Below are 25382 nucleotides of genomic sequence, written 5' to 3'. Positions count from 1 at the left end.
TAGACGACAGATATTACTCTTGGGCCTTTTCATCAAAGGCAGAGTGGAGATTTGAACTCACAACCTTGCGATTATGAATCAAATTCTCTAACCACTAGACCACATGACCCGTGTTCTTTGCTTGAAATAATAAAAAGCTATTTTATTAATAAATCTGTAATGCAGTTCATATATGCAGATATAAATGTCAATTCATTAATACATGCTAAATATTTTTATATTTGCCCCCATATTGTGTTTTCCTCAAATCCTGTTAACTACATGTTCATCTCATTTTCTTTTCATTTCTCTTGAAAAGTTTGGGAACTGATGGTCTGATATTATTCATCCTGCTATTATCAACTGACTATTAACATCTGTGATTCCCAGCTAGCTTCTCCCTTTTATTCATCATTGAATTCACATTACATCATCAATTTTTTTCTGTTTTATTTTGTTTGTTATTTTCATGCAAACAAAAATACTTAATTGATAATTTGCAATGATCCATACTACCGATAATCATTGAAACACCCCTAATTTTCTATAGAATTGGTGTCTTACCACGTTTCTATCAGCTATACATGTAAAAACCCAGTGACACTGGTAGCATGGCCATATTATACAAAATTTCAAATTTTTCATATTTTATGGATGATAGAGAAACCTACAATTAAATCACATAATAATGATTCTACATATCTTGAGGAAGCAAACCATATTTCAGATAATTAGAACAAGAACTCAAAATATTTAAAAATTTCATGTAAAAGATTAAATGAATCACCATCAATTGGCTCAATTTATTTCCCCATTGCCCTGAGTTTGTGTGCATTTATATTGGTGTTTTGTAGAACTAATGTATACTGTGCTTTCAATCGCCACAACTTCCTTGTTTACATGATATTTTGGCAAAATGTTCTGTGTTATTGCTTGTGGATTGCCCTGTATTTATTTAATTAAGTTGATGTTAGAAGTTGATTTCCCTAAAGAAACCCAGTGAACTATACATGTATATTTCCCCAATAAACTAATCATTTCCTGGAAAGATGACTCATTTTAAAGTGGATGTTTTAAAGTTGAAATTGAAATACTTTATGAAATTGAAATGTTTATTTAACACTCAAGAATATTTCTTTTCATGGAGGCTCATTCAAGATAAAAGGGTCAGTTAAGATTAAAGGGTCGGTAAAGTATATGGATTTTGCTAGTTTCTGTTCATTGTTATTTAAGAAGAAAAAAGGTTATCTTGATTTTGCATTGACAGATGGTGAAATGAAATATACATATTTCAAAAAATCTTTTGTATTCCCTTCTCAAATTCAAAGTAATCACTGACAAATTAAAAAAACAAAAAACTGCAAAATCTAAAGTGCACAATCTTTAAATAGAATGATATGATCTTATTATAAAAGATAGTTCATGGATAAAGTATTTTAATCTCTTTTTTCCTTTAGATTCTGTTACCATGGTGCTTGGTGTTTATTCTAATTCTCAAGATGTTATCATTGTCACAGCAGATTATGACTTCTTTAGTTGCTCAGCAATAAAAAGGTATGTATACACAATGCATATTTTATAAGTAATTTTATGAATAATCCAACTTAAGTTGATGCTTTCTGTCTTAACATGCTAAAGGTGCAAAGACAATAATTCACATATGAAAGCAAAAGCAAAAATGAATGTTTTTATAAATATTCTTTGAATTACTGACCATTTCTCTTTTTTTTCTGTCAAAATTTTCTTGGTTGTTTGTTGTTTCACATTATTGAGCATTCATTGTTTTCTGGATATGGCTGTCCATGATAATTTGATGCTTTTTGGACCATTTCTTTTCTTTTTCTTGACCATAAGTTTTCATATTTGTGGCATATTTTTGTTCATTATAAAATATTTGACAAATTTCCTTCAAACAGTTTATATTTGGTTCATATTCCAGTGATGCCATCTGATACCTGTTTTTAAAAGATTTAAAGAGCCACTTGGTGGATCCACTTCATATGATTAAACCTCATCAATATACACTCATGAGCATCACAGTATACATGTTCATGGTAATGAATATAAAAGTGGCAAGGATATCCAATCAATAGACCCAGTTGAATTTAAATTTGATTCATATAATATATATATATTGACTGATGGGGTGTGTAATATAAACATTCTTTGGACCGCCGAATTTGTATTTTCCCGAGGGGTTATATTTTCCCGAAGCGCGCAGCGCCGAGGGAATATATGATCACGAGGAAAATATTAATACTTTAGGTGGTCCAAAGAATGTTTTGTTTACACATCCCATCAGTCAATATCTGTTATATTAGATAGCCTCTAATGATGAAGATAAACTTAGGCCTAACGATGCGTGTAGCATGTTTATGATATTCACAGTAATTGATTGAGCTGGTATAGATCTAACGTTAGATCTTGATCTATAGATATCTAAGTAACGTTAGTCGAACGCAGTGAATGACCCTTTTCTAATCAAATTAACTTTGTTTAGGCCTAGCCCTAGATCTAACTCTAAGTTCGAGCCCAGTCCAGGTCCAGGACCCAAGGCAGGCTGATAATGAATGGAAACATCTAATCCACAAGAGGGCGCCATACACATAGAAAAATATATTCATGGACCGGTTGGTCAATATCATCATCGAAGGTGGACTGGCTGGGAAAATACATTGATTGCGATCATATCACGTGACGCACTATGGACCAATCGCGCTTGGCTATCTGTCTTGGCTATCTAATATTTGTGCATATGAAAGTGACAATACCTGATCAGGATTTGGAGAGTTTGAAAATTGAGTGTGTAATAAATTTATATGTGGGGCATGTTACATAAAAAGTTACAACTATGAACATATATAGATTCTTCTCATTCATCCAGTCAGTCATGTAAAATATGAAGGAAATGATAAAAAAAACTGGAAATATCAGCTTACTGTTGAGACCAGATACCACTTTTCTTTCTTTGGGCAAATGACGATCCCAATAAAGGAGGAAGCCCTTGCAAAGTTTGAGATTGTGCAGATTCACTGAACGCGCACTGAACTACTTCTCTGCACACTGAACGCGCACTGAACTACTTCTCTGCACACTGAACGCGCACTGAACTACTTCTCTGCACACTGAATGCGCACTGAACTACTTCCAGCATGCGATTTGAATCATGATTCTTCTAGCTTGAGGTCGCATAAACGCAGCCTTATTGACCATTCATATATATTGTTTTCATAGACTATTCATTCATTGACCGTTTGTTGTTTCTCTTTGGGGTTAAATATTCAATTTCAGTGTGTTTCTTAAACATTCATTGTTTTCCTGCCAATTTGTTGTTTGGTCTCACTCATTTGCTTGTTGCATCTTTGACCCCTTTTTCTTGATCATTTTTTGTTGCATTTTTCTGCTTACCCACTTAAGAATTCATTGTTTTTCTTGACCACTAATTTGATTTTTTTTTTGTTTTACTCGATATTTATTAGTTGTTCAGAATGTACGTCAAGTAAATGGGGCTGTGACTGGTGTGTATATGCAGGCAGATGTACATTGAATGGGGTCTCCAGCTGCACCGCAGATGGTGAAAATGTAGTAGAAAATGGAGTAAGTAGAACTTGCATAGAGGTTTGCTTAAACACAACTATAGACGATGTGATCTACAGGTAACCACAAGACTATACCTGTTTTACACACCTTTAAACCACTGGAAGAAACTTTGCAATTAAAGAAAAAGTAGATTTTGACTGATTGGTAGTAGAATGAAGATACTGTTATTGTATATACCTGTTATGATGGTATAGTAATGTTTTGATAAAATGTGTCTGCATTTATTTATTGCTGATCTATTTCTTTTTTATTGTTTTTTTTTTTGCTACAAATTAATAAAATAAAAAAAAGAATGAAAAAAAGATAGATATAATTAAACAAAGAATAAACCAGCTATTAGGACTGAGGTAACTCTTAATTATGTATCTCAAATTGACAATTTGGAGACCAATCGCTGTGCCCCAGCCACCCAACCCACCTATTGGAAATACCACATCTGTCAAAGGATCTCAACTGGCTCTTCTCACATCACGCTCATTACTTGGTCCTGAATGCTCTGTTTGATACGCATGCTGTACTACCTGTAGGTGTTTCGTAAAGTTTGTAAATTTACACACACGTTCAACTGGAACATTTTCTTAGGTCCTTGAATCAGTTACGTATGGATACTGTACATCACTTAGCGCAAGAAAAGGTCACCAGACATGCAGTTTTATGAAACACCCACCTGGAGCCCGTCTTACAAAGAATTGCAATTGATCCAACCAATCACAACTATGGAAAGCCAGCAATGTCAACATCTAAAATACATGTTTGTTCAAAATGTTTTGTATGATTACTTATATTCATACATTCACTGTTTTGCTTGACAATTCAGTATGCTTCTTTCTGTTATAGCAAACTTCCCTCCAAGATATTGATGGATTTCCATATACTTGAGATTTATTGGATCAATCTTAACTCTTTATAAGGCAGGGCCGAGTTCCCTGTAACATAAAGCTCAGGCATTTGATCATGGGCTTGTTTTCTGTGATTGATTCCATGGACTATTGTGTATGATTTTGTGTTTGGTCAATCTTAAAGGACAAGTTCACCACAAGATGAAGTTGATTTGAATAAAAACAGAAAAATCCAACAAGCATAACACTGAAAATGCATAACACTGAAAATTTCATCAAAATCAGATGTAAAATAAGAAAGTTGTGGTATTTTAAAGTTGTGCTTAAATTCACAAAACAGTTATATGCACATCCTGGTCGGTATGCAAATGAGGAGACAGATGACGTCACTCACTCACTATTTCTTTTGTATAATATTGTGAGAAATATGAAATATTCTAATTTTCTCCTCATTGTCAGTTGAAACAATGATTAATTCCTCCCTGAACATGTGGAATTAGCATTGTTTAATACTATATGGTTGATTCAAGTTGGTCCTATTTTCAAATCTGTAAAAAATGAAATATTGTATAATTCAAACAATAGAAAACAAAAGAAAAATGTGAATGAGGGACATCATTGACTGTCCTGTCTCATTTGCATGTCACTGAGTTGTGCCCATCACTGTTTTGTGAAAAATAAATGAAACTTTAAAATGTAACTTTCTTATTTTACATCCAATTTTGATGAAATTTTCAGTGTTATACTGTATAGTTTGATTTTTCTCGATTTATTCAAAGAAAAAATTTCTGGAGGGAACTTGATCTTTAAGCTTTATGCAATGGGGACCCTTGTGTAAAGGCCTTGTCGTGCGTGCGACTTGCAGGTAGCTTATTTTTGCTACCCTCGGTCACACGCAGGTCGCCTGCATTGACAGAAGCGAACCCAAGTCTGATTTGAACGCAGAAAGGTTTTGAACATGCTCAGGACTTTGTTGCGGATGAGTTACGGGCAACTCATCTACACGCCTGACTAGCATGTAACAATGTGACCGGTCCTTGAGTGTAACACCTTGCTTGTTTTAATCTGTGTACAGGAGGAAGGATCGTGTCCTCGATTGGATGATGTGTCAAAGGAAATCTTGATACCTGTTGGTCTGAGACGGGTTATACATCTTACTGGCACCAACCTTCCCAGCACCACCAATCCAACACAGGTGAAAATCACTGCCATATTACAAGGCAGACCCTACATTCTCGTACACAATAGCATGTAACAATTAGGATTTTTTTAAATGGCTAGTTGATGTACATGGCTACAAAGAAAAGGGTATCAGAATTGCTTAATCAAGGAATAAAGTCTTTTTTATTCAACCCTGGATATGTACAAAATGTGAATATAATATATCCAATGATGAAAACTGAACATTTTAAGCATTTTGAGGTGGGAAAAACATAAAAAGAATTGGGTTGGGTACACTTACATGGAAAGGGGTGCGATTTGAAAGTTCATGTATGAAATTAAGTGTCCACCTTGTAATGACAGTCCCCCTATGTGAACTAAACTCTGAAAAATTCCACTCATGTCAGATATGTGCACAATTTTACACTATCTTTCAAGAAAAATATTGGCTGACTTTTGAAAAAGGAAAATCATGTGACAAGTAAAATGGTAAAAATTTGATTATGTGACTGTCACCAGAATTAATGAAAAACATAGCACTTTGAAACTTTATATTGTTCCGTGAAATGTATTCACTTTTCAGATGTGTTTCATTTTTACGGAATAGTATACTTTTCACTTTTTTGTTTTGATAAAAGCAACTTTTTTTATGTGAATGGATGAAGTTTTACACGGGAATTGGTGTTGATATTTATTGGTTGTTGACATAAATTGAATTGTAAAAAAAATCTTCTGTAACCAGTGAAGTACTCCTTCACTGGTGCTTTAATAACAACACTGTATTTTCATTTTCCTGGTTCTATTTGAATAACTTGGCTGTTTGTTTTATTGTACATACGATATATTTCCTTATTAATTTCTTGTTCCTTTTATGAGGTTTGGTATCACTTTCATCAGATACGCACACTGTAATTTTGAATATCCAGGATTATAAATGAAAATAATGATATTATAGTAATAGTCAGGGTTCTTTTGCATTATCATGAATGAATTGAATTATCATATTGATGAGATGTTTTCCTCCAACTTTCATTGGCAACTCAGGTTTGCTAGTCTCGGTTAATCAATTTATTAGTGCACAATGGTATTCTTGGACTCCAAGAATACCATTGTGCTTTTCGTAAAGGGAAAAAGGGGTGTCATGGTCTAGTGGTTAAGACTATTGTCTTTCAATCTGAAGGACATGGGTTTGATTTGCAGCCATGGCATGTTTTCCATCGGCAAGAAAATTACCCACGTTGTGCTACACTCAACCCATGTCAGGTAAATAGGTACTAGCAGGAAGAAATTCCTCAAAATGCTGTGACAACCAGAATAGGTAGAGTAGCTCAGCTGGGGTAATATAGGAGCGCCTTGAGCACCTAACAATTGGATACACATAAAACAAATCCTATTATCCTTTTTTTTTCATTATGATTCGTATACATTAGGAACGTTAATACCTATCAACACTCAAATAGGGAAAGTACAATTAAAAAAACATAAAGAGAACAATAATCAATGCTATCCCCATAGAATCAATAGATTGCACCAAAGAATGAAACAAACTCTTCATTTCTTATTATAGGTGGATTACAAGTGTGTCCTGAGCAGAGATGGAATACCATTCAAAACGGTTTCCGTAAGCAATGTCAATAGCACATTTGTGGAATGTGAGGAAACAGAGGTAAGCACATGCATTTCAATTGGAAAGACCATTTGAATTTACCTTCACCACTCATAAAGTTTTTAGCAATGTTTAAATTTAGGTGCTTTTTAAAAATTTACCTTCACTGCCCATAAAGCTTTAAGCAATGATTAATAGTTGCTTTTTAATCATGTTAATATGAGTGAGTTTCATATCTACCCAGTTCCCACTGATTTTAGGCACTGAGGAAACTCTTTAATTGTTTTATAATTTTTCCCTCATTGGACATTCAGAAGATACATATGAATGAAACTCTGTGTGTTATCACTCATTCACTGTGTATTATACATGGCAAGTCCGAAAAATACCTTTCGATTTTTTTTACTACTAGTAATACAGAGAATGAATGAGCAATTGTGTTTTGTGTGGATAAAAACTGAGATGGCTTTGAGAGGATAGGTACTTGTCTTGTGAATTGGTGTGTTATCATTCAAGTGGGCCTATATTACAAGAGTGCATTGGTCAGAATGTTGCATTGTGGGTAATAAACCTGGCCAAATATGAGAAGTTAAGGACTCGAGATGGGGCTATTACGGCTGCTGGTTTGTATGCCCTTGAAAAAAAATGATGGTTTCTACCCCTACCCCTCCAACAATATTGTCATTAATCAAGGATTTTGAATAGGTCTGTCGTGATTGTGTATGCTTAATGTTATTTAGTTTTTCACTTTTTCAACTTATATATACCATAAACTCAATAAAGTGGAGAGGCATCAGTTTATGGGCCTACATGTATGTTGACGTGCAAAAGAAATCCATTTTCTCAGGTCCAATTAAGCCAATTTTCCAAATACAGCAGTCTTTTTTTAATCATGTATATTAACAAAAAAATCTTAAAAACAACAGCATCTGTAAAAATGACATTTATTTTTATAATATATTTATTCTATTTTGTTTTCATTGTTTTTTCTGTTCATATTTTCATTCAATGCTTAGTTACCAATAAGTTTAGTCATTAATCCATTTTGGGGTACTACATTATATTCCTCTTCCTTCTTCTTCCTCCTCCTCCCCCCCCCCCTCCTTGTCATCCTCATTCTTCTCTTTCTTGTTTTCCTCCTCTTCTTCCTCTTCCTCCTCTCTCCCCCTACCCCTCGTCATCCTCCTCCTCCCCCTCCCCCTCCTCCTTGTCATCCTCATTCTTCTCTTTCTTGTTTTCCTCCTCTTCTTCCTCTTCCTCCTCTCTCCCCCTACCCCTCGTCATCCTCCTCCTCACTGCCCTCCTCCCTTCCTTTTCCTTCTCATTTTCCTCCTCTTCCTTACCTTTTCTTTTTTCCTCATATATCTTTTTCCCTTACTCCCATCATGTTCCTCACTATTCCTATCTCCTTTGTTTTCATGATGTTCTCTCAACTCTCAGTATGATTACAATTCAACGGATGGTCTAGAAATACAAGTCAGCATTAGTGTGGAGTACTTGTCAAGCGGTGTTTTCATTGATAACAGAGATAATACAGGTATTTCTTGCAAACACTATAAAATGGAAGTCTACCCCACTTCAATTTTTATTTAAAAAATCAATCATGGATAATGCAGAAAATTTCATGAAGATTTGATGCAAAATAAGAGTTATGACATAAACAAAATAATGCCAATTTTCACAAATTTGTGATGTGCATAACTACATGATATGCAGATTAGAGCTAGAGTCATATGGTGTAACGGCTCATTATTATATATATTTTTCTAGTGTGAAATATAGAATATTTCAAGTTTTTCCTCATTATAATAAACAAATTTTTATTCCTCTTGAAAGATGTGGAATTGCCATTGTTTTTAAACTATCGTTATTCAATATTGTCAAGTCTGGAAACATTGAAATATTATTTTTAAACAATTTGTATATTGCACTCCTTATGCATATATCCTAATTAAATTATATTTGGAGAAGTCGTAAAGAAGATATAAGGGGTAAAGTGTACTTCACTTCTGAAATATCCAAGATATCCCTCATAACAATCTGTGAATTGCTGCTGAGTTTAATATAAAGTGTAAACTTTGAATGAAGAATGGTACCAATAGGGACAAATTTCTCCTGATAATTTTAAACATCTGTCTTCTGTCTATTCAGTCACCTTGTATAACTGCGCTGTGAATGGAATGAGCTGTCGTAGTTGCGTGACACTGGAAATCAGAGATGTGCTTGAGTGTGGATGGTGCGAGGGAACATCAACCTGTCAAGTGAATGTCGATGATAGACAGTGTGGGAGCAATTTCTTGAGAAGAGGAGATTCTACCAGTTGCCCAAATGCTGCAATTACTAAAGTGAGTATTGGTATTATAGACCTAAATGCATATGATGTCATAATATCATAGCGCCCTCCCTCTAAGGATACAGGAATACATGTAAACTGAGTTGTCAGAGATGTGCCAGCTACAGATCACCAACGCATGCGAGGCAGTGGTTTCAGCCTCTAAGATGGCAGTCTATTCATAGCTACTTGCTCTATGTAATATTCAGATTTTCTTATGAATTCTGACAATCCCATTTGGTCTCTGACTGAATATGCATACTTTTAGGGTAAGCCAGGATTAAGTAATGAGGGTAGCCAACATAAAAGCCAAACTCTATTGCAGTGAGCAAACAGTTTTTAAAAAGTCTTTGAAATTAAGGTAAATTATTATCACCATAAAGATTGTATAGTTGTATGAGTGATGATGGTGTTAGTAGTGATGGTGGTAATGGGAATGGTGGTAGTGGTATGGTGGTAGAGGTGATGATGATGTTGGGGATGGTAGTCGTGGTGGCGGTAATGGTGGTAGTTGTGACCAATTGTAGAAGTGGTAATGGTGTTGGTTACAGTTTTGTTTTAACCATTGTCATTATCACCATAACTATGAGGAACATTGAACTTGGAACTGTAGAGCAACTTGTACATGTAACATTCATCTAATCAATTCAAACATTTAATGTAAAAATTGAATTAATTTTATAGATCTTCCCAGTCTCTGGTCCAATTGAAGGGAATACCACACTGACAATCAGCGGAACAAACCTTGCTGCACAATTTGATGAGATTTCTAATATCACAGTGGCAACAGTTGAATGCATTGCTACCAACCTCACCTTCAACCCTGGAACCAGGTCAGTCAGTTTATATACGATATGTAAAATATTTAGCCCATCGTTGTTAAAAATGACAGATGTATTTCATGAAGTGATGCATGCTCATAGACACCCTCCATTCATTGTGTGTGCATGCCAGCAAAGCATCGAGGTGACATGCTCAGATGAAAGGGTCTGTTTCCCCAGCCTAGCTTCTCTATTGGAACTAAAAACCATTCTTATTATTTTTCAAATCAAGCTGTCAATATCTGCTATCTCAGGATCAGAAGGGGATAAATACACCCCCCCCACCTTCTCTCTAGCCTGTATGATTTCAAAATTTTTACAGGTTTCAGAATCGAATATTTAACTAAGATGACAAACATAAACATTCATCCCGTTCTCATTCATATTTAAATTTCTGTTCAGATTTCAACCAGGGCTCTGTAACACAAAGGTTTGAGATGAATTGCAAATATGAAAGAACCGCACTCATTGGCTCCATTTTAATATTTTAAACGGAGTGCACATTCGACGATGATCTTGATTGGTCATTGGTATTTAGCAGTTGATTGCAAACCTTTGTGTTATGGAGCCCAGATCCCCTTTTAGCCTTACATATTTGTATCATAGATTTGATACATACTACCTACTCATGAATGAATAAAAAGAGAATATTTCCCTCAAAAAGAAATAGTTCTTGTCATCGCAGCAATGATAATGGCAAAAGTTCTTCTTGTTTGATTATTGAGAACAGCATTGACTGTGTGACTGGAAGCTCACATAATGAGACTTTGGAAGGACCTGTAACTGTTGTGTTCAGCTTTGGGTCTGATACGTCAGGTGAATCCTTCTCATACAAGGTAAGCATATCAATTTGTTATTACAGGAACCAGTAAGTGTTTAAAGGTTAACCTTCATAAAACTTGAGTTTGTTGCATTTTGAACAACTGTTATGCTTTTATAAACAATGTATGCATGAAGAAGGAAATATGCGTTTCCCATTTCGAATCATATTACTTGATTCCCCAAGACACATGTAGGCATATGATATCATTTATCTTTGTATAAAAGGGAACAGTGTTATTTACCAGCTCTGCTTTCTGTTTGTTTCTTTTTTTCCTCATCGATGAATTTTAGTGATTATGGATTTTTATCTTGAAATATACATAATGTATGTTTTAAAGATTTGGAAAATAAAATTGTTTTAAAACTTTAAAAATAAAGATTTTAATCCCATATAAAGACTGGAGCCTTGTTTACAAGTTTTTAACATTTTGCATGGTAAAAAAAGAGATATATTCCTTCATAATAATGATAATAGTGATAATGATGATGATGATGATGATAATAATAATAACAATAATAGTAATGATAATAATGATAAAAAATAATAATAATAATAATAATGATATTGATAATAATATAGGATTTGTATAGCACCCATATACACCTTGTTAGGTGCTCATGTAACTCCTATATTACCCAGGCTAAGCTAGTCTACCGATTCCGGTGCTCACAGCTTGTATATTATTATTTACGTTATTATTTCATATTATCATAGTTTTATATTGAAATGGAAAATGCCATTATGATTGGTTGAAGTTTTGTTATATTTCATAAAGCCCTGATCATGTGACTGTGTTTTCAAGAGATTATTATGCTGTTTTGAAAGATTAGGTGTAGTCCCATATATCGTTTACTATGATTTACACACATTGTTCCCCAGCCTTAAAAAAAAAAAATTATTGATTGAAAAATACATGGTTGGAAAGACCAAGAAAATTGCTTGACATTGGTATCTTTATTTGTACACAAAAAGAATCTGAGAAAATATCGCGAAAGAGCTGCACGCTTGTGATTTCGGTTTGAACGGTTTAGATTTTCCCTGTACAAAAATGCCACAGGGGATACAACAACTCTGACCGTGACCACATGCAAAGTCAATGCAGTACCAAAATGATGGTTAGCGCTGGCCGTGTATTTGCATATTTCATGAAAGTGCGCGCAGCAAAGTCAGTGCAGTACCAAAATGATGGTTAGCGCTGGCCGTGTATTTGCATATTACATGAAATTGCGTGCAGCTGTTTGCTTTTTCCCTACAAATCTCAGAAACTAAAATAGATTGCTGCCTAGAAATTCAAGTGTGTTTAGAATAGGACTTTCACCTTCAATTTCTGTAAAAATCTCAAAATCAATTTTATTTTATTTTAAACTAAAATTTACTGATACGACACTTATAATGAACAACGACGATATGTCTATTATATACACGATGCGTTTATTTTTAAATGGGCTTCATGTTCCTACCCGGTTACTTTTCAGAACCCTAGTGTAAGTGAATTCTCACCTGTAACTGGGATAGCAGCTGGAGGAACTGAGCTTGAAATCAGTGGAAATGACTTGAATACTGGAAAGAGATATCAGGGTTTTTGTTGGGAATGCTGAGTGTAAAATCACAGAGAACAGGTTAGTTTATTTGTCACGTAGGTAAGAAATATTTTTCTTGTAAATGTAGAGTATGCTTTATACCCACTTGTAATTGTGAACATGATGTGATTTTAACAGTATACACACTAGAACTACAACTGTAAATAGTCTAGGAATATTCCTATAGAATATGTGAAATCTGTTTCACCAATAGCTAATTTAGGGATATTACTATTTTTCTATTTTTGTTACAATTTTTTGGGGGAAGAAGGCTTCCAAGGTTAGCAATAGACAAAAGGTCATACATCCATTTGATAAAGACAAAAGGTCATACATCCATTTGATAAAGACAAAAGGTCATACATCCATTTGATAAAGCTTGTCAATGTTGACAAGTTGTGTTTCTATGATAGTCAGAATAATGACAATCAGTGACCAGTGTTTTCAGCCAGTGCTGAAAAAGCTAAAAAAAAATTACAGAAATTGTCAGAGTAAGACATTAAGCCTGTTCACGATTGTAAACTGCGCACGAGAAAAAAAAGGTTGTTTGAGATAAACCATGAAGGTAGCTTTAAAATTCATTGACATAGGCATTTGTGATTTGATGATTATTCATGTATTCCTTTCAAAATATTCATTTTATCACATCCAAGCTGAAGAGTCAAATGTGCCAAAGGCAGACAATAAAACAGATTTCCAAACTTTATCCCTGATGTACTATTCTAGTCACCTGGTCTATACCATGCCTTTTGTTCTTAGAATTTGAATACTCTACCTGTAAAGCTTACGCAACATCTACATTTGAAAATGATAGTGCTTATCCTAATGAAAAATCACAAAGGTCATTTGAGAAAAGTTGATCATGAGTTAACCGTGAACTGGCTTATTATATTCTCAGTACTGGCAACTTTGATGAAAAGTTTTCCAAGCATGATCTGCTGTACATTAGAAGATAGGGATTTATGAGGTGTAGCATGTTTATGATTTGATATTAAAATGGTTTGCTGCATGGTATATCCTGATCGTTGTATCATCTTCTTTTATCATTTTTTAAAACCAATAATATAAAATGATGTAGTGTAATATAATAAATATATATAATATTATACAGATATTGCCTACCTAGAGTTTGAATATAACATTTCCTCTCCCCGACGGAGTTATATTTTTCCCAAGGGAATATATTTTGCCCGAAGCGCGCAGCGCTGAGGGAAAATATTATCCCGAGGGAAAAATATAGCTTCGGAAGGGAGTTGAAATGTTATTTATTAAAACGATAGACCAGGCAATATCTGTTATATTATATAGTATATGTGGATTCGCCATCAGAAATTGTATTCATTATCCGGCTCAAACCCGAAATTCTTGCTACTGCTCTGATCCATCTACGTCATAATAGTTTTTTATTTTAAATACATTAAGCGCGTTCTTCATGCAATCGACGCGTTAACACTAGCGCGTACATCAACTACCTTGTTGCGCAACTTGTATGCAGCGAGTGACGTCACCTTAGTGGATATAACGCCGCAATTGAAAATACAACGCAGTATATTCCCTGAGGTGACGTCAAAACCTAGAATATAACAAATGCGATCCTCGCAGCCATGGTCACGTGATGGCGTATTGACCTATCACTGATTCGAATCTACATGACCTATGTAATATAATATAATATTATATAAAATAATATAATATAACATGAAATAATATAATATGATATAATATATACTGGCAATACAAATTAGTATAATCATAAAGCATTGTGACATTGAAAAAAAGAGCACAGAAAATAATAAAAGTAGGCCTATTGAAAGTTTAAGGAGAACCCTTGAAAAAGCAGACCATGTAAGGTTAGTGTCTCTTTTGTGCCAAGTAAGTGATCGAGTACATAGAATATCTTTAAACTAAAAAAACAACTTTAAACTGAACAATAACAATAACAACTTATTATAATATAATAATTAAATGTACTACTGTTAGGTGAAAAGAGCAAACAAGAATATAATTCAGTGATGATATGATTGATGAAGAAATGAAGAAAGAAGGTACATGTATTACAATAAATGTGTTATTCTTGATCTATGTAAAATTGATATAAAAAAAATCCTCAAAAAATGTGATATACGCAATTACTTGTCACTCCAAAGTATAGCAAGGTATTATTGTACATGTACATGTGTAATTAAATATTGATGTTTTATCATTTAATTTAGTATAACATCTGAGCTGATAAGATGTTTAACTGGATCATCTATTGAGGGCAATTTTTCAGTTACCGTGAGCTTTGATGGAGCAGAGAGAGTGTTGCCTGGTGTATATCTGTACGCACCTGATCCTTCTATTGAAGATTACACACCCAAGGAATCCATCATGTCGTAAGTTTTGAGAAAAATAATAATAATGAATTATTATTCTTGCTCGTATAGTGCTTAAGGCCCGGTCTCACTGCACTTACAGATGCAGAGAGGATGTAAAAGGCAAAAGTATCTTGCCATCCTGGAAAACGTTATGTGTCCGTTGTGTACTCTTTGCATCAAGTTTCATACGCTCTACAGTATATCCATTGAACATCCGTCCACTGTGATTTCATTGTTCACCCATTTTGTCCATGGTCTTGAGCAGATAGAAATTTTGCTTGTCTGCTGTATCTCTTATGAATACGTTTTGTGTCCATTTGCTAGTGGGACCAGGCCTTCAACACTTCCTTTACTGAAGCAGTGATGCCGCATAATTACCCTGGCCTTAGCAAAGCAGATGTTATGTGTACTGCAATATAAGGAATAACTTCCTACCAGGTGCCCAATTATCTCACTGGGTTTTAGTGCAGCACATTGTGGATCAAATTTCTTGCTTAAGGAAATAACTGCATGGCTGGGATTCGAACCCATGATCTTCTGTTTCAAATTCCGGATACTAATCCACTTGGCCACAACCCTCTTCAATCATATTGTTTCTAATCTTATAGTTTTACTCTGTAATCAGGGAAGAAATACATTTAGCTGCCATTTTGTCACTTAGGTTCTATGCTTTCCAAATAAGATTTTGTGTGACTGTAATAGCATCTTTTCAGGAGGGCTTCTACTCCAAGTAGGTTTTTGATAATTCAAGGTTGTAAGGGTCCATGAGGATTTTTCGCCTGTCATTATTTTAACATTCCCATGGAAGTTGTGATTGCCATAGAACAGCCCACATTGTGAGAGGCCATTCAAGGAATGTTTTTATCAAGTATTGTGCAATCATTGGTACCAAGTTTAGGAATATAGAGTGAGACATTGTCTTTGTGTAATTTTTAAACACATGTCGACCCCAAAAGTCTCAATTAGTGAGATTTTCCACCACCTTCTTTGTGATGTCAATATAAGTGCTATCCTTTCTCAGCTATGGTTCAGAGTAACAGCTACATCTAGAGTTTCTGTTGATTTGAAAGTTAGTCTCATTTCTTTCACCATTAGTAATTTTTTATCTCTTTCTTTAGTGGTGGAATACAGCTGACTGTGACTGGGACAGGGTTCTCTATTTTACAGACTGCTGAACTACAACTAACGTCCAGTGACACGACAATCATTGAGGTAAAGAACTGGCCAATGATAAAGAATTCATTGTTTATATGAAATAATAGTAGCCCTAGTCTCAAACATGAATAATAAATTAATTTATCATGTATGGCATCAAAATCAATGTAATACAGTGGTCTTTAGAGTATATCTGAGACAATGAGACAAAATAAGACAAAAGTAAGAAGGAGGAGACTAAAAACACTAAAATAAAACATACATGTGATACAGGAAAATAAGTATTAATATACATTGTTTTGTTGATTTCTAGCAGGAATGCGTTATAATCTCTGATTCAGAGATTAACTGCCTGACTCCAAACGTGACTGCATCAGACCTGACACCAGCCTCATCACGCCGCCGAAGACAATCTACATCTACCGATGTAGGAATTTCTTTCATCTTGGATGGTCTGGTTTCCCCAGCTGATGATGATCTGGCATTTTACCCTGATCCTGTGTATAACACAAAGAATGTTGTCATCGGAACCGCCGGAGAAATAGTGACACTTACAGTACGTACTTCATCCTGTTGGAGTAAAAAAAAGAACGAAACATTGATTTGCCTCTAGTGGTAACTTCCAGGAAAAGCCTTTATTTTAGGGAGAGGGGGATGTTGAGCCGTGTTATAGGGTGGCAGCATAGCATAGCAAAGGGATACTATAGGTGCTGCTTTTCCGACGGCGGCAGTATCAACATCAATCTTAACCTATAAGGTTAAAGTAAAATGTCATCATAACTTAGAAAGTATATGGGCCTAGTTCATGAAAATTAGACGATGATACACCAACCTGGTGGACTGTACTTTAACGGATGATGATGATAGACAGTATTACTGAACATCCTGCCTAAGATTCAGGTCACATGACCAAGGGCACAGGTCATTTAGGGTTAATGAACAATGGCCATGTTGTGGTATTTATTGATTTCCATTATAACTTTGAACGTTTATGGATCTGGTTCATGAAACATAAAGAGTAATTAAGTATCACTGAACATCCTTTGTGAATTTCAGGTCACATGACCAAGGTCGAAGGTCATTTACATGTAGGGTCAATAAGCTTAAATTATGTTGGAGAATCAAAATAAAATCTTAGCGAAGGTTAAGTCTTTGAAATGTCATAACTTTATATGTATATGGCCCTAGTTCTTGAAACTGGGACATGAGAGTAACCAAGCATCAGTGAACATCCTGTGTGAGTTTCAGGTCATATGACCAAGGTCAAAGATCTTTGGCCATGTTGGGGTTATTTGGTGGATTGCCATCACAACTTTGAAAGTTTATGGATCTAGTTCTGGATCTAGAAACGTGGACATAAGGGTAATCAAGTATCACTGATCGTCTTGCACAAGTCTTTTGTCACACGATCAAGGTCAAATGTCATTTAGGATCAATGAACATAGTATTTTTATTATCATATGAATGGTGTTTTTTGTGAATAATTATTCTATAGTCGTTTTCAAAGTTGGCACTTCTGCTTTATTGAATCGCGTACAGCTTGAAGTTCAGTGCCTTGTAAATGCTATATATTATTTATTATACCAGCCCTTTTATCACCTTGAGGTCTTAGTGAATGTGCGATAAAAAGTCCTTTCTTGGATGAGCTTATGCCGTGGCGGGGCGTATGTCATCTGAATTTCGAAACTCATTAAATATGCTAATTTATACACATTTTTCAAAATTAACAAAAAAATGCTTCTCCTTTTTTGTTGACCGATTTTGATTTTTTTTTGTTTCCATCTGCTGGAGTTTATGAGGTTTACCAAACTTTTACATAGAATTTTGAAATTTTGACTAGAAAATTATTTATGCTAATATATGTGAAATTCATTCATAATCCCCCCAAAATGCTTCTTCTTTATTTGTTGACCAATTTTGATTTTTTTTTTCATCCATCTGGTAGAGCTGCATGAGGGTCACCAGAATTCAACACAGATTTTTGAAATTTTGACTAGAAATTATTTATGATAATGTATGCAAAATTTATTCATTAATAAAAAAAAAGTTGCTTCCCCTTCATTTGTTGATCAATTTTGATTTTTTTTGTTCCATCTGAGATCTTCATGAGGTTCACCAAGGTTCTACACAAAATTCAGAAATTTTTACTAGAAAATCATAATATGCTACTTAATACGAAACTGATTCATAAATCACAAAAATTGCTTCTTTGTCATTTCTTCATCAATTTCAATTCTGTTTCCTCAATATATGTCACCAATATAATTCACTACAGTGTCAACTAGGCTGAAATTGTGTTAAATTCTGTTGCAAAGATGCCAGATGAGCACCACATCATTGATATGCTAGTTTCCACCACTATCCTCATAATCAGTCAATTTTGTATGATATTTCTTTTTAATTCCTTATTTCTTATGAATCCATGTGTTTTGAAATGGCAAGGTTGGAAGTACTGTGAAGATTGAAAATATTGAAGATACTGTAAGTTACCTGCAATTCAACATGTTTATGGTAATCATGGTGGCTCAGTGGTAGAGCACAAGCCTCATGAACGGGAGGTCGTGGGTTCGATCCCTGGCCGAGTCATACCAAAGACATTCTAGGCGCTCAGCATTTAGATTGGAGAAGGGTAATAATAGCATATATCATTGTCTCACCCACCAGAGGTGAAGGCGAGACTTAGGGATCCAAATTTTGTCCGTCGTCCGTCCGTCACAAATCTGTAATGACACATAACTCCACAACCGTAAGTCGCTTTTCAACCAAACTTGGATGGTAGATGGAATTGGGGGACCTGCATGTCATGCTGCAGTCTGAGGTCACATGATAAGGTCAAAGGTCATTATCAGGTCAACGTTAAAGTTTACATGCAAGACTCTCTCTTATGACACCTAACTCTGCAACCGTAAGTTACTTTTCAACAAAACTTGGATGGTAGATGTACTTAGGCGACCTGCATATTTTGCTGCTGTCGGAGGTCACACGGTAAGGTCAAAGGTCATTTTCAGGTCAACATTAAAGTTTACGTGCAAGGCTCTATGACAAGTGTTATCCCATCCCAGTCATTTCACAATGAAGTTTCAATATAATTCTCTTGCGTGCCCTCGCAAATCACGATATTTCTGGTTATTTTTCATAAGTGGGCGAGACACAAAATTGCTTTTGCCTTGTGTTATGCAGGGCCTGCTGGTAGAGTAGTTTCCTAACTAAAGTGGCTACCCTGGGTAAATAAAACGTTATTAGTATTATTATTCATACTTTATTTCATTCCATTTCATTTATTCCACATTAAAACCAAAAAATCACAGAAAAACAAATAAAGCATTTTACCATGTAAAAAAAGCAGAAATATGATATTTCTTTCTTATTTCTTTCTTTCCAGGGAGAAAACCTCAACATACCATCAGAGAACATTGAGGAGTTTGTGACTGTTTGCATGGGTCAGTCAAAGTGTGAGGTGACCGAGGCCACATCAACTTCATTGAATTTCTTGTCTCCTGCAGAACAACCAAGGAATGGGATATGTAAAGGGAATGCTACCGATCTCCCTAATGCCATCAATATTGTGGTTAGTTCCCTTATTTTTGCCAAAACGTCTGATTATAGTGAAATTCCCAACTTACCCTAGATCCAAAGAACGTCCTAACTCTACCCTATAAGCAGTTTAGGAATTTTGTTTTTAGGGCTACTTTTTTGAAAAATTGAATGAAACAATGCAATCAGTTTATTAATGTATGTATAAAACTGTAAAATATCAAAGGGCAAGGATCGTTACAAATAATAGCAATGTGACATCAATGTTAAAGAGGAATAAAATACAAGTAAGGGTTATTATAGAAAAAATCATTGGACTACATTTATTAGCAAGGGAACCAACATTCTGAATTGCTTGTGTCATTTATCGTCAGGTGTTTCATGGGGAGAACATCAGGCAGTACATAGGCAGTGCCACCTATGACACGAGCGGTACTAACATTGCTATCATCGTTGGTGCGTCCGTTGGAGGTGTTGTCTTCTTCAGTATTGTCCTCTTCCTTGCCTTTGTGGTCATTGGGCATAGGAACTACAGAGCCACGATCATGAAGACTGAAATGGAAATGGAGAACCTTATGAAGAACTCAAGGAGAGAGGTCATGACAGGTATGTGATCAGCCAGGGAATCATTGTCCTGGACCCCGTCTTACAAAGATTTACGATTGATCTGATCAATTGCAACTATGGACAGCCAGCAACATCAACACGTATTATGCATGCTTGTTCAAAATATTTTCTGGCTATGATATAATATTCATGCATTCATTGTTCTCTTGAAAATTCACAGTGGTTCTCTTTGTTTACAAAGGACATTGTGCACATTTCCTGTAGTAAAAATTGTGACACTGATGGATTGCCATAGAGTTACGATCAATTGGATCAATCGTAAGTATTTGTAAGATAGGCCCCTGGAATCACATCGCAATATGCTCCACATTATTTTTGAAGACTGCTCCACAAAAAAAGTCCTTTATCTAGCAGATTTTCCCCTAGGACTATGCAGAGATAATAGTAGCTTTCCTCTAATGTGGAAAGCAAAATTACTCACTGTCACTCTCGAGCATGCAGCTAGCACTGGTATATCACTCTATGAAGAATCAGTTCATAAGGCGATTTGTTAATGAGTTGACTGTTAAAAGCCTTCAAAATCCTTGCATCTTATTCACTGGGGGAGAATTTTTCATTGAAAATAACTAAGAAGATGTTGCATGAAAAACCCCCAAGTTGCCGGATTCTTGGAACAATAGACCTTAAGCGTGTGACATCATAATCTCCTAACGCCCTCCCTCAGAGGATATAGGAATATGTATAAACTGAGTTGTCAGAGATGCACCAGCTGGAGATCACCAGTGCATGCAAGGCAATTGGCTGCAGCCTCTAAGATGGCTGGGAGATAACATCAATACCTAAGGTCTATTACTCTTCGGAAACGTTAGCTGTAACCTCCACATGTATTTCTTTTGTGATGGATTAATTTAAACTTCAAACAATCTTTTCAAATGAAACTAGATAGTTAAGAAATCAAATTACATATATGGAGGAATGATTCTTTTAACTTGGGAAGTAAGATATTCATATTCATGTATTTTATATTTAGGTTTCTTCATTGACCAAGAGATGACTGATATTGAGGATCAGCTCAGGGGGCTAGGTATGCCATTCGTCAGCAACCATGACTACATGAAGAGCATGTTATTCTTTGGTTTGGATGTCAAGCCAGATGATCAAGACCCAGAGGTTAGTCATTTACATTGCACGCATCACACATAATACATGTCATTTTCACTATCATTGTCTGCAGTAATGCAGACAAATTAATGAACATCATATTTTACTTTGCTTTGCTTGAATTTTATTAGTACATTGGGTGAATTCAAGTTTGGTGTTCGGTGTTGGTGTTGAGGGTGTAAGAAGGCTGCTGAACCGAGCTCAAACACCGAGCTTGGTTCAGAAGAACGATGTTGATTGCATTATCGATAGCCTATGATGTCACGTAAGCTGCTATTTAGTTTCAAAATTTTCAGCAAACAAAAGGATAGAATCTAGATTAACACCATTTAAGAATAACAGCATACATGTTCTAAATTTTGGTACCTGTGGTTTACAGTGGCATGTTCATACTGCATACATCTTTCACCTGTATATTTTCCTCCATTGATAGGTGCATATTGTTTGTTAATGCAAGTTCTGCAATATAAATTCTGCAGCAGATGCCTTCCATTTATACAAAAATCTGTACCCCCCCACAAAAATAGTTCAGATTCTCTGAACAGTTTGGTATTAGACTGTTTATTACCTTATCACATAATTTTGAAAATAACTGGTAAGATTGGATGTGTACAAAAACTATTTGGAATATTCCATTGTGATAGTATTAACAGTGCAGATTAGCTGGACTTAATTTCTCTTTTGCATTGACATTGTAGCTACCAAGCGAGTCAGAGGAGATGGCTATGATTGCGTTCTCTAAACTTCTCAGCAACAAAGATTTCCTGCTCATTTTTATTAAAGCACTTGACAAATGCAGGAAAATCACTACAAAAGAAAAGTGAGTAGTTGTTTCCTGATTTTTTATTTGATGCCCTATTTACAGTGATCTCCCATAAGACCCTGGGGCCAGTATTCTGAAGTCGGGTTTAATTTAAACTCGGGTTTAAACTTGAGTTGTGTTTTAACTATGGATAGCCAATAGTGGCATAAATCTGTAACAGCATAATTTAAATGTATCGGCTCATTTTTATCTCAAATCATTTTAACTGTTTCGGGAGGATAGACAAGATAGCTTTCTTCACCATTCACGAGCTAGCAAAGAGTACAGTAAATATAAGAAAAATACAATGTAAGGAAAATTTTGACGTATTTGACTTTCCATAGTTTTAGCACAGAGTTAGACCATGGTTTAAGTTAAACATGACTTGAGAATATGGGCCTGGGTCATCTATCTAGTGTGATTCCTTGTTGACTCTTCTGAACATTGGCAGAGGAGCCTTTGGGTGACCGTTTGTGGGTGTGGGGGCATCGAGGTGTTGTGGCTACGACTCTTGTCTGTCAATCTGAAGGGCGTGGGTTCGATTCCATGCCATTGTGTGTTTTCCTTCAGAAAGAAATTTACCAACATTGTGCTGCACTCAACCCCAGGTGAGGTAAATGGGTACCAGCAAGAAGTAATTCCTCAAAAATCTATGCGCACCGCAATGGATAGACTAGCTTAGCCGGGGTAATATATGAGCGCCTTGAGCACCTAACAAGGTACTCAAATCCTATATTATTTTATGATTGCATGATATTGTGATAAAGTAACAAACTCTTAGCAAGTACATGTAGTGTTTGTTGTGATGTTACAATAAGCCTACATGTATTTGATGTTGCGGTACATTCTGAGATTTCACCTGAGAGTCACCCTAGATGCCCTATATTGCTGCAGAGTCACTCACGATCATAACCTTTAATTTCTCGGGTGAATTTTAACTGGAAATAATTTGGGAGTCACTCTGGAGTCACCCCGGTGACTATAACTTGCTCGGAGAGAGATAAAGGACTGTTTATTTTTCAAGTCTGCAGAGCGTAGACTCTCATTGATCCATAAATTCTTCTATACATTTAAAGCTTCATTTTATTTGTTGCAATCAGATACATTTAAATTAGATATATATATTTCATGATGTATCAATTGCTATGATATTGGAAGATTTCATGATAAAGAGGCTCTTGATTGAATCATACCAAGTTAAATTGAAGACGATTCCAAATATTATTCAGGATAGAATCAAGCCAAGTTTTACATAATGGGAGATAGATTTCTGATCTTTTTTTCCTTACTGTTAATTGCATGTCTTTACATGAAGAGTATATACTGAGTTTAAGAAGTTAATGTAAGAAAATATTTGAAACTGGTCATGGACAACTAGATGACCGTCATATATGACATTCCAGGAATGGATTAACAAACTTTGATGCATTTTTGTCTAACATTTGATGGATTAAAAATGAAAAAAAAAAATCTATCCATCTCCTTCTCATAGACCTACACGTTTACTTCAAATAATTTAATCAAGATTTTGATACCAAATGTTTATGAAAAATGCAAATTACCTAAATAATCTTGTTCACCTTTTGTTAACAGGGCCAATATAGCATCGCTGCTCACGGTAGTTCTAGTCATGGAGAAGAAGTTCAAATATTTCACAGAGTAAGTATGAGAGTGTTTACTCAATGGCCTGTATTCTAACTTGGTTTTAACCCTAATAAGACTGGGGGCTGATTCTGCCCCCCCCCCCTCGACATTTTTCATGATAAATCTGCTGCGCAAAATTTTGGACCGCTTCACTTGCTGACTTTCTATTTTCAAGTCTCGCGCAACTTTTGATACCAAAAAAACAATCCCCGAGTACATGATTTCGGAATTATGCAACACTTTGTAAGTGCATACAGACCAAACATTTGCTTAAAAATTTGAAATTTGTGTACAAATACAATGCAAATAATGTTTTTGACCAAAATTCATGAATGTATCATTATTTTTCATTCACCTATTAAACTCAATTAATTTTATCTTGGTTATGATAAAAATAAAGTCCCTGATAATTTCCATCGAAAAAACAAAGAAATACATAAGAATTTAAGAAAACAATAAAATACATAAGAAAATAATTGTGATATTGAAGTTTTTAAGCACATATGATCAGAATCATATAAAGAGTGTGTGAACAAAAAACCACCATTTTATGAGCCCTATTTAATTGATTAGAGCACAATTTCTATTTTATGCATAAATTAACATAATTGATTAGAAATGAGATTTTGCAAAGAATATGATCTTCCAATTTTGTAGATTATGCCATTGGCAATGTGTGTACCGATTTTCGTCGTGATCGAAGGTCGAGGACATGCTGAATAAGCCCCCCCCCCCCCCCGTCTTCTTAGGCATCAAAAAAGCCCAGCCTGAGTAGAGTTAATTTATAAATTCAGACAATGGTCTAACTATGTGCTGAAGTTACGGGAAGCTAAACATGTCAAAATGTTGTTTACATTGTGTGCTTCTTATTATGTGTACTTTGCTCTTTCCCAACTCCTCAGTGGTTAAAATAATTCTTAATTATCCTCCCCAGATAGTTAAGAATGATTTTGAACCTCTACTGTTAGAGATTTAGTCACAATTGGCTATCCATAGTTAAACCAAAATTTTAGACCCAACTTCAGAATATGGATCAGTGGGTATTAATCCCACTGTGGCCCTATCCTTCTTGAGAAGTGGGAACCCAGTAGGACGTGGAAAGTCAAAATGGTATGCTTAGCCATTTCAGTGCGCTTACTAGCTATTCATGGAATGCTCCCCAGGGAGTGGAAAATGTATCCACCTGCGATATATTTTTCTATCTTATTAACATTGATTTATACCCCAAAATATAGTGTTCCAATCCAATTTATGACATGATTTAAAAAAAAAAGAGTATAAAATGAAACACATTTACATGTAATTGTTACATGTAGATGTACAATGTAATGTAGAATCTTACAATTCTATCCAATATGCATGAAAAGATATGTTTGATATCTATAAGTTTTAATTATTCTGATAAAGATCACATAGAACAC

General features: G+C 35.1%; 2 protein-coding genes across 2 annotated transcripts in view; both read left to right on the top strand.

Moving 5' to 3' along the window:
- Positions 1 to 15042, top strand: part of LOC121411363 (plexin-A4-like) — a 53479-nt gene extending 38437 nt beyond the window's left edge. The window contains exons 8-17 of the mRNA XM_041604039.1: positions 1437 to 1533; positions 3459 to 3576; positions 5494 to 5613; positions 7147 to 7245; positions 8626 to 8722; positions 9337 to 9530; positions 10202 to 10350; positions 11069 to 11174; positions 12637 to 12780; positions 14955 to 15042. Of these exons, the coding sequence (XP_041459973.1) occupies positions 1437 to 1533; positions 3459 to 3576; positions 5494 to 5613; positions 7147 to 7245; positions 8626 to 8722; positions 9337 to 9530; positions 10202 to 10350; positions 11069 to 11174; positions 12637 to 12759 (1103 nt within the window). The 3' untranslated portion in view covers positions 12760 to 12780; positions 14955 to 15042. The remainder of the gene's footprint in view (positions 1 to 1436; positions 1534 to 3458; positions 3577 to 5493; positions 5614 to 7146; positions 7246 to 8625; positions 8723 to 9336; positions 9531 to 10201; positions 10351 to 11068; positions 11175 to 12636; positions 12781 to 14954) is intronic.
- LOC121412068 (plexin-A4-like) overlaps positions 12862 to 25382 on the top strand; it is a 32823-nt gene continuing 20302 nt past the window's right edge. Inside the window, exons 1-9 of the mRNA XM_041604979.1 lie at positions 12862 to 12866; positions 14955 to 15116; positions 16217 to 16310; positions 16567 to 16809; positions 19636 to 19821; positions 20162 to 20393; positions 21385 to 21524; positions 22214 to 22335; positions 23911 to 23976. Of these exons, the coding sequence (XP_041460913.1) occupies positions 12862 to 12866; positions 14955 to 15116; positions 16217 to 16310; positions 16567 to 16809; positions 19636 to 19821; positions 20162 to 20393; positions 21385 to 21524; positions 22214 to 22335; positions 23911 to 23976 (1250 nt within the window). The remainder of the gene's footprint in view (positions 12867 to 14954; positions 15117 to 16216; positions 16311 to 16566; positions 16810 to 19635; positions 19822 to 20161; positions 20394 to 21384; positions 21525 to 22213; positions 22336 to 23910; positions 23977 to 25382) is intronic.

This window comes from Lytechinus variegatus, chromosome 3, assembly GCF_018143015.1.
Source record: "Lytechinus variegatus isolate NC3 chromosome 3, Lvar_3.0, whole genome shotgun sequence".
Taxonomy (NCBI): Eukaryota; Metazoa; Echinodermata; class Echinoidea; order Temnopleuroida; family Toxopneustidae; genus Lytechinus; species Lytechinus variegatus.
Note: the sequence above shows the minus strand (reverse complement) of the source record. Positions and strands in the feature narration are given on the sequence as shown.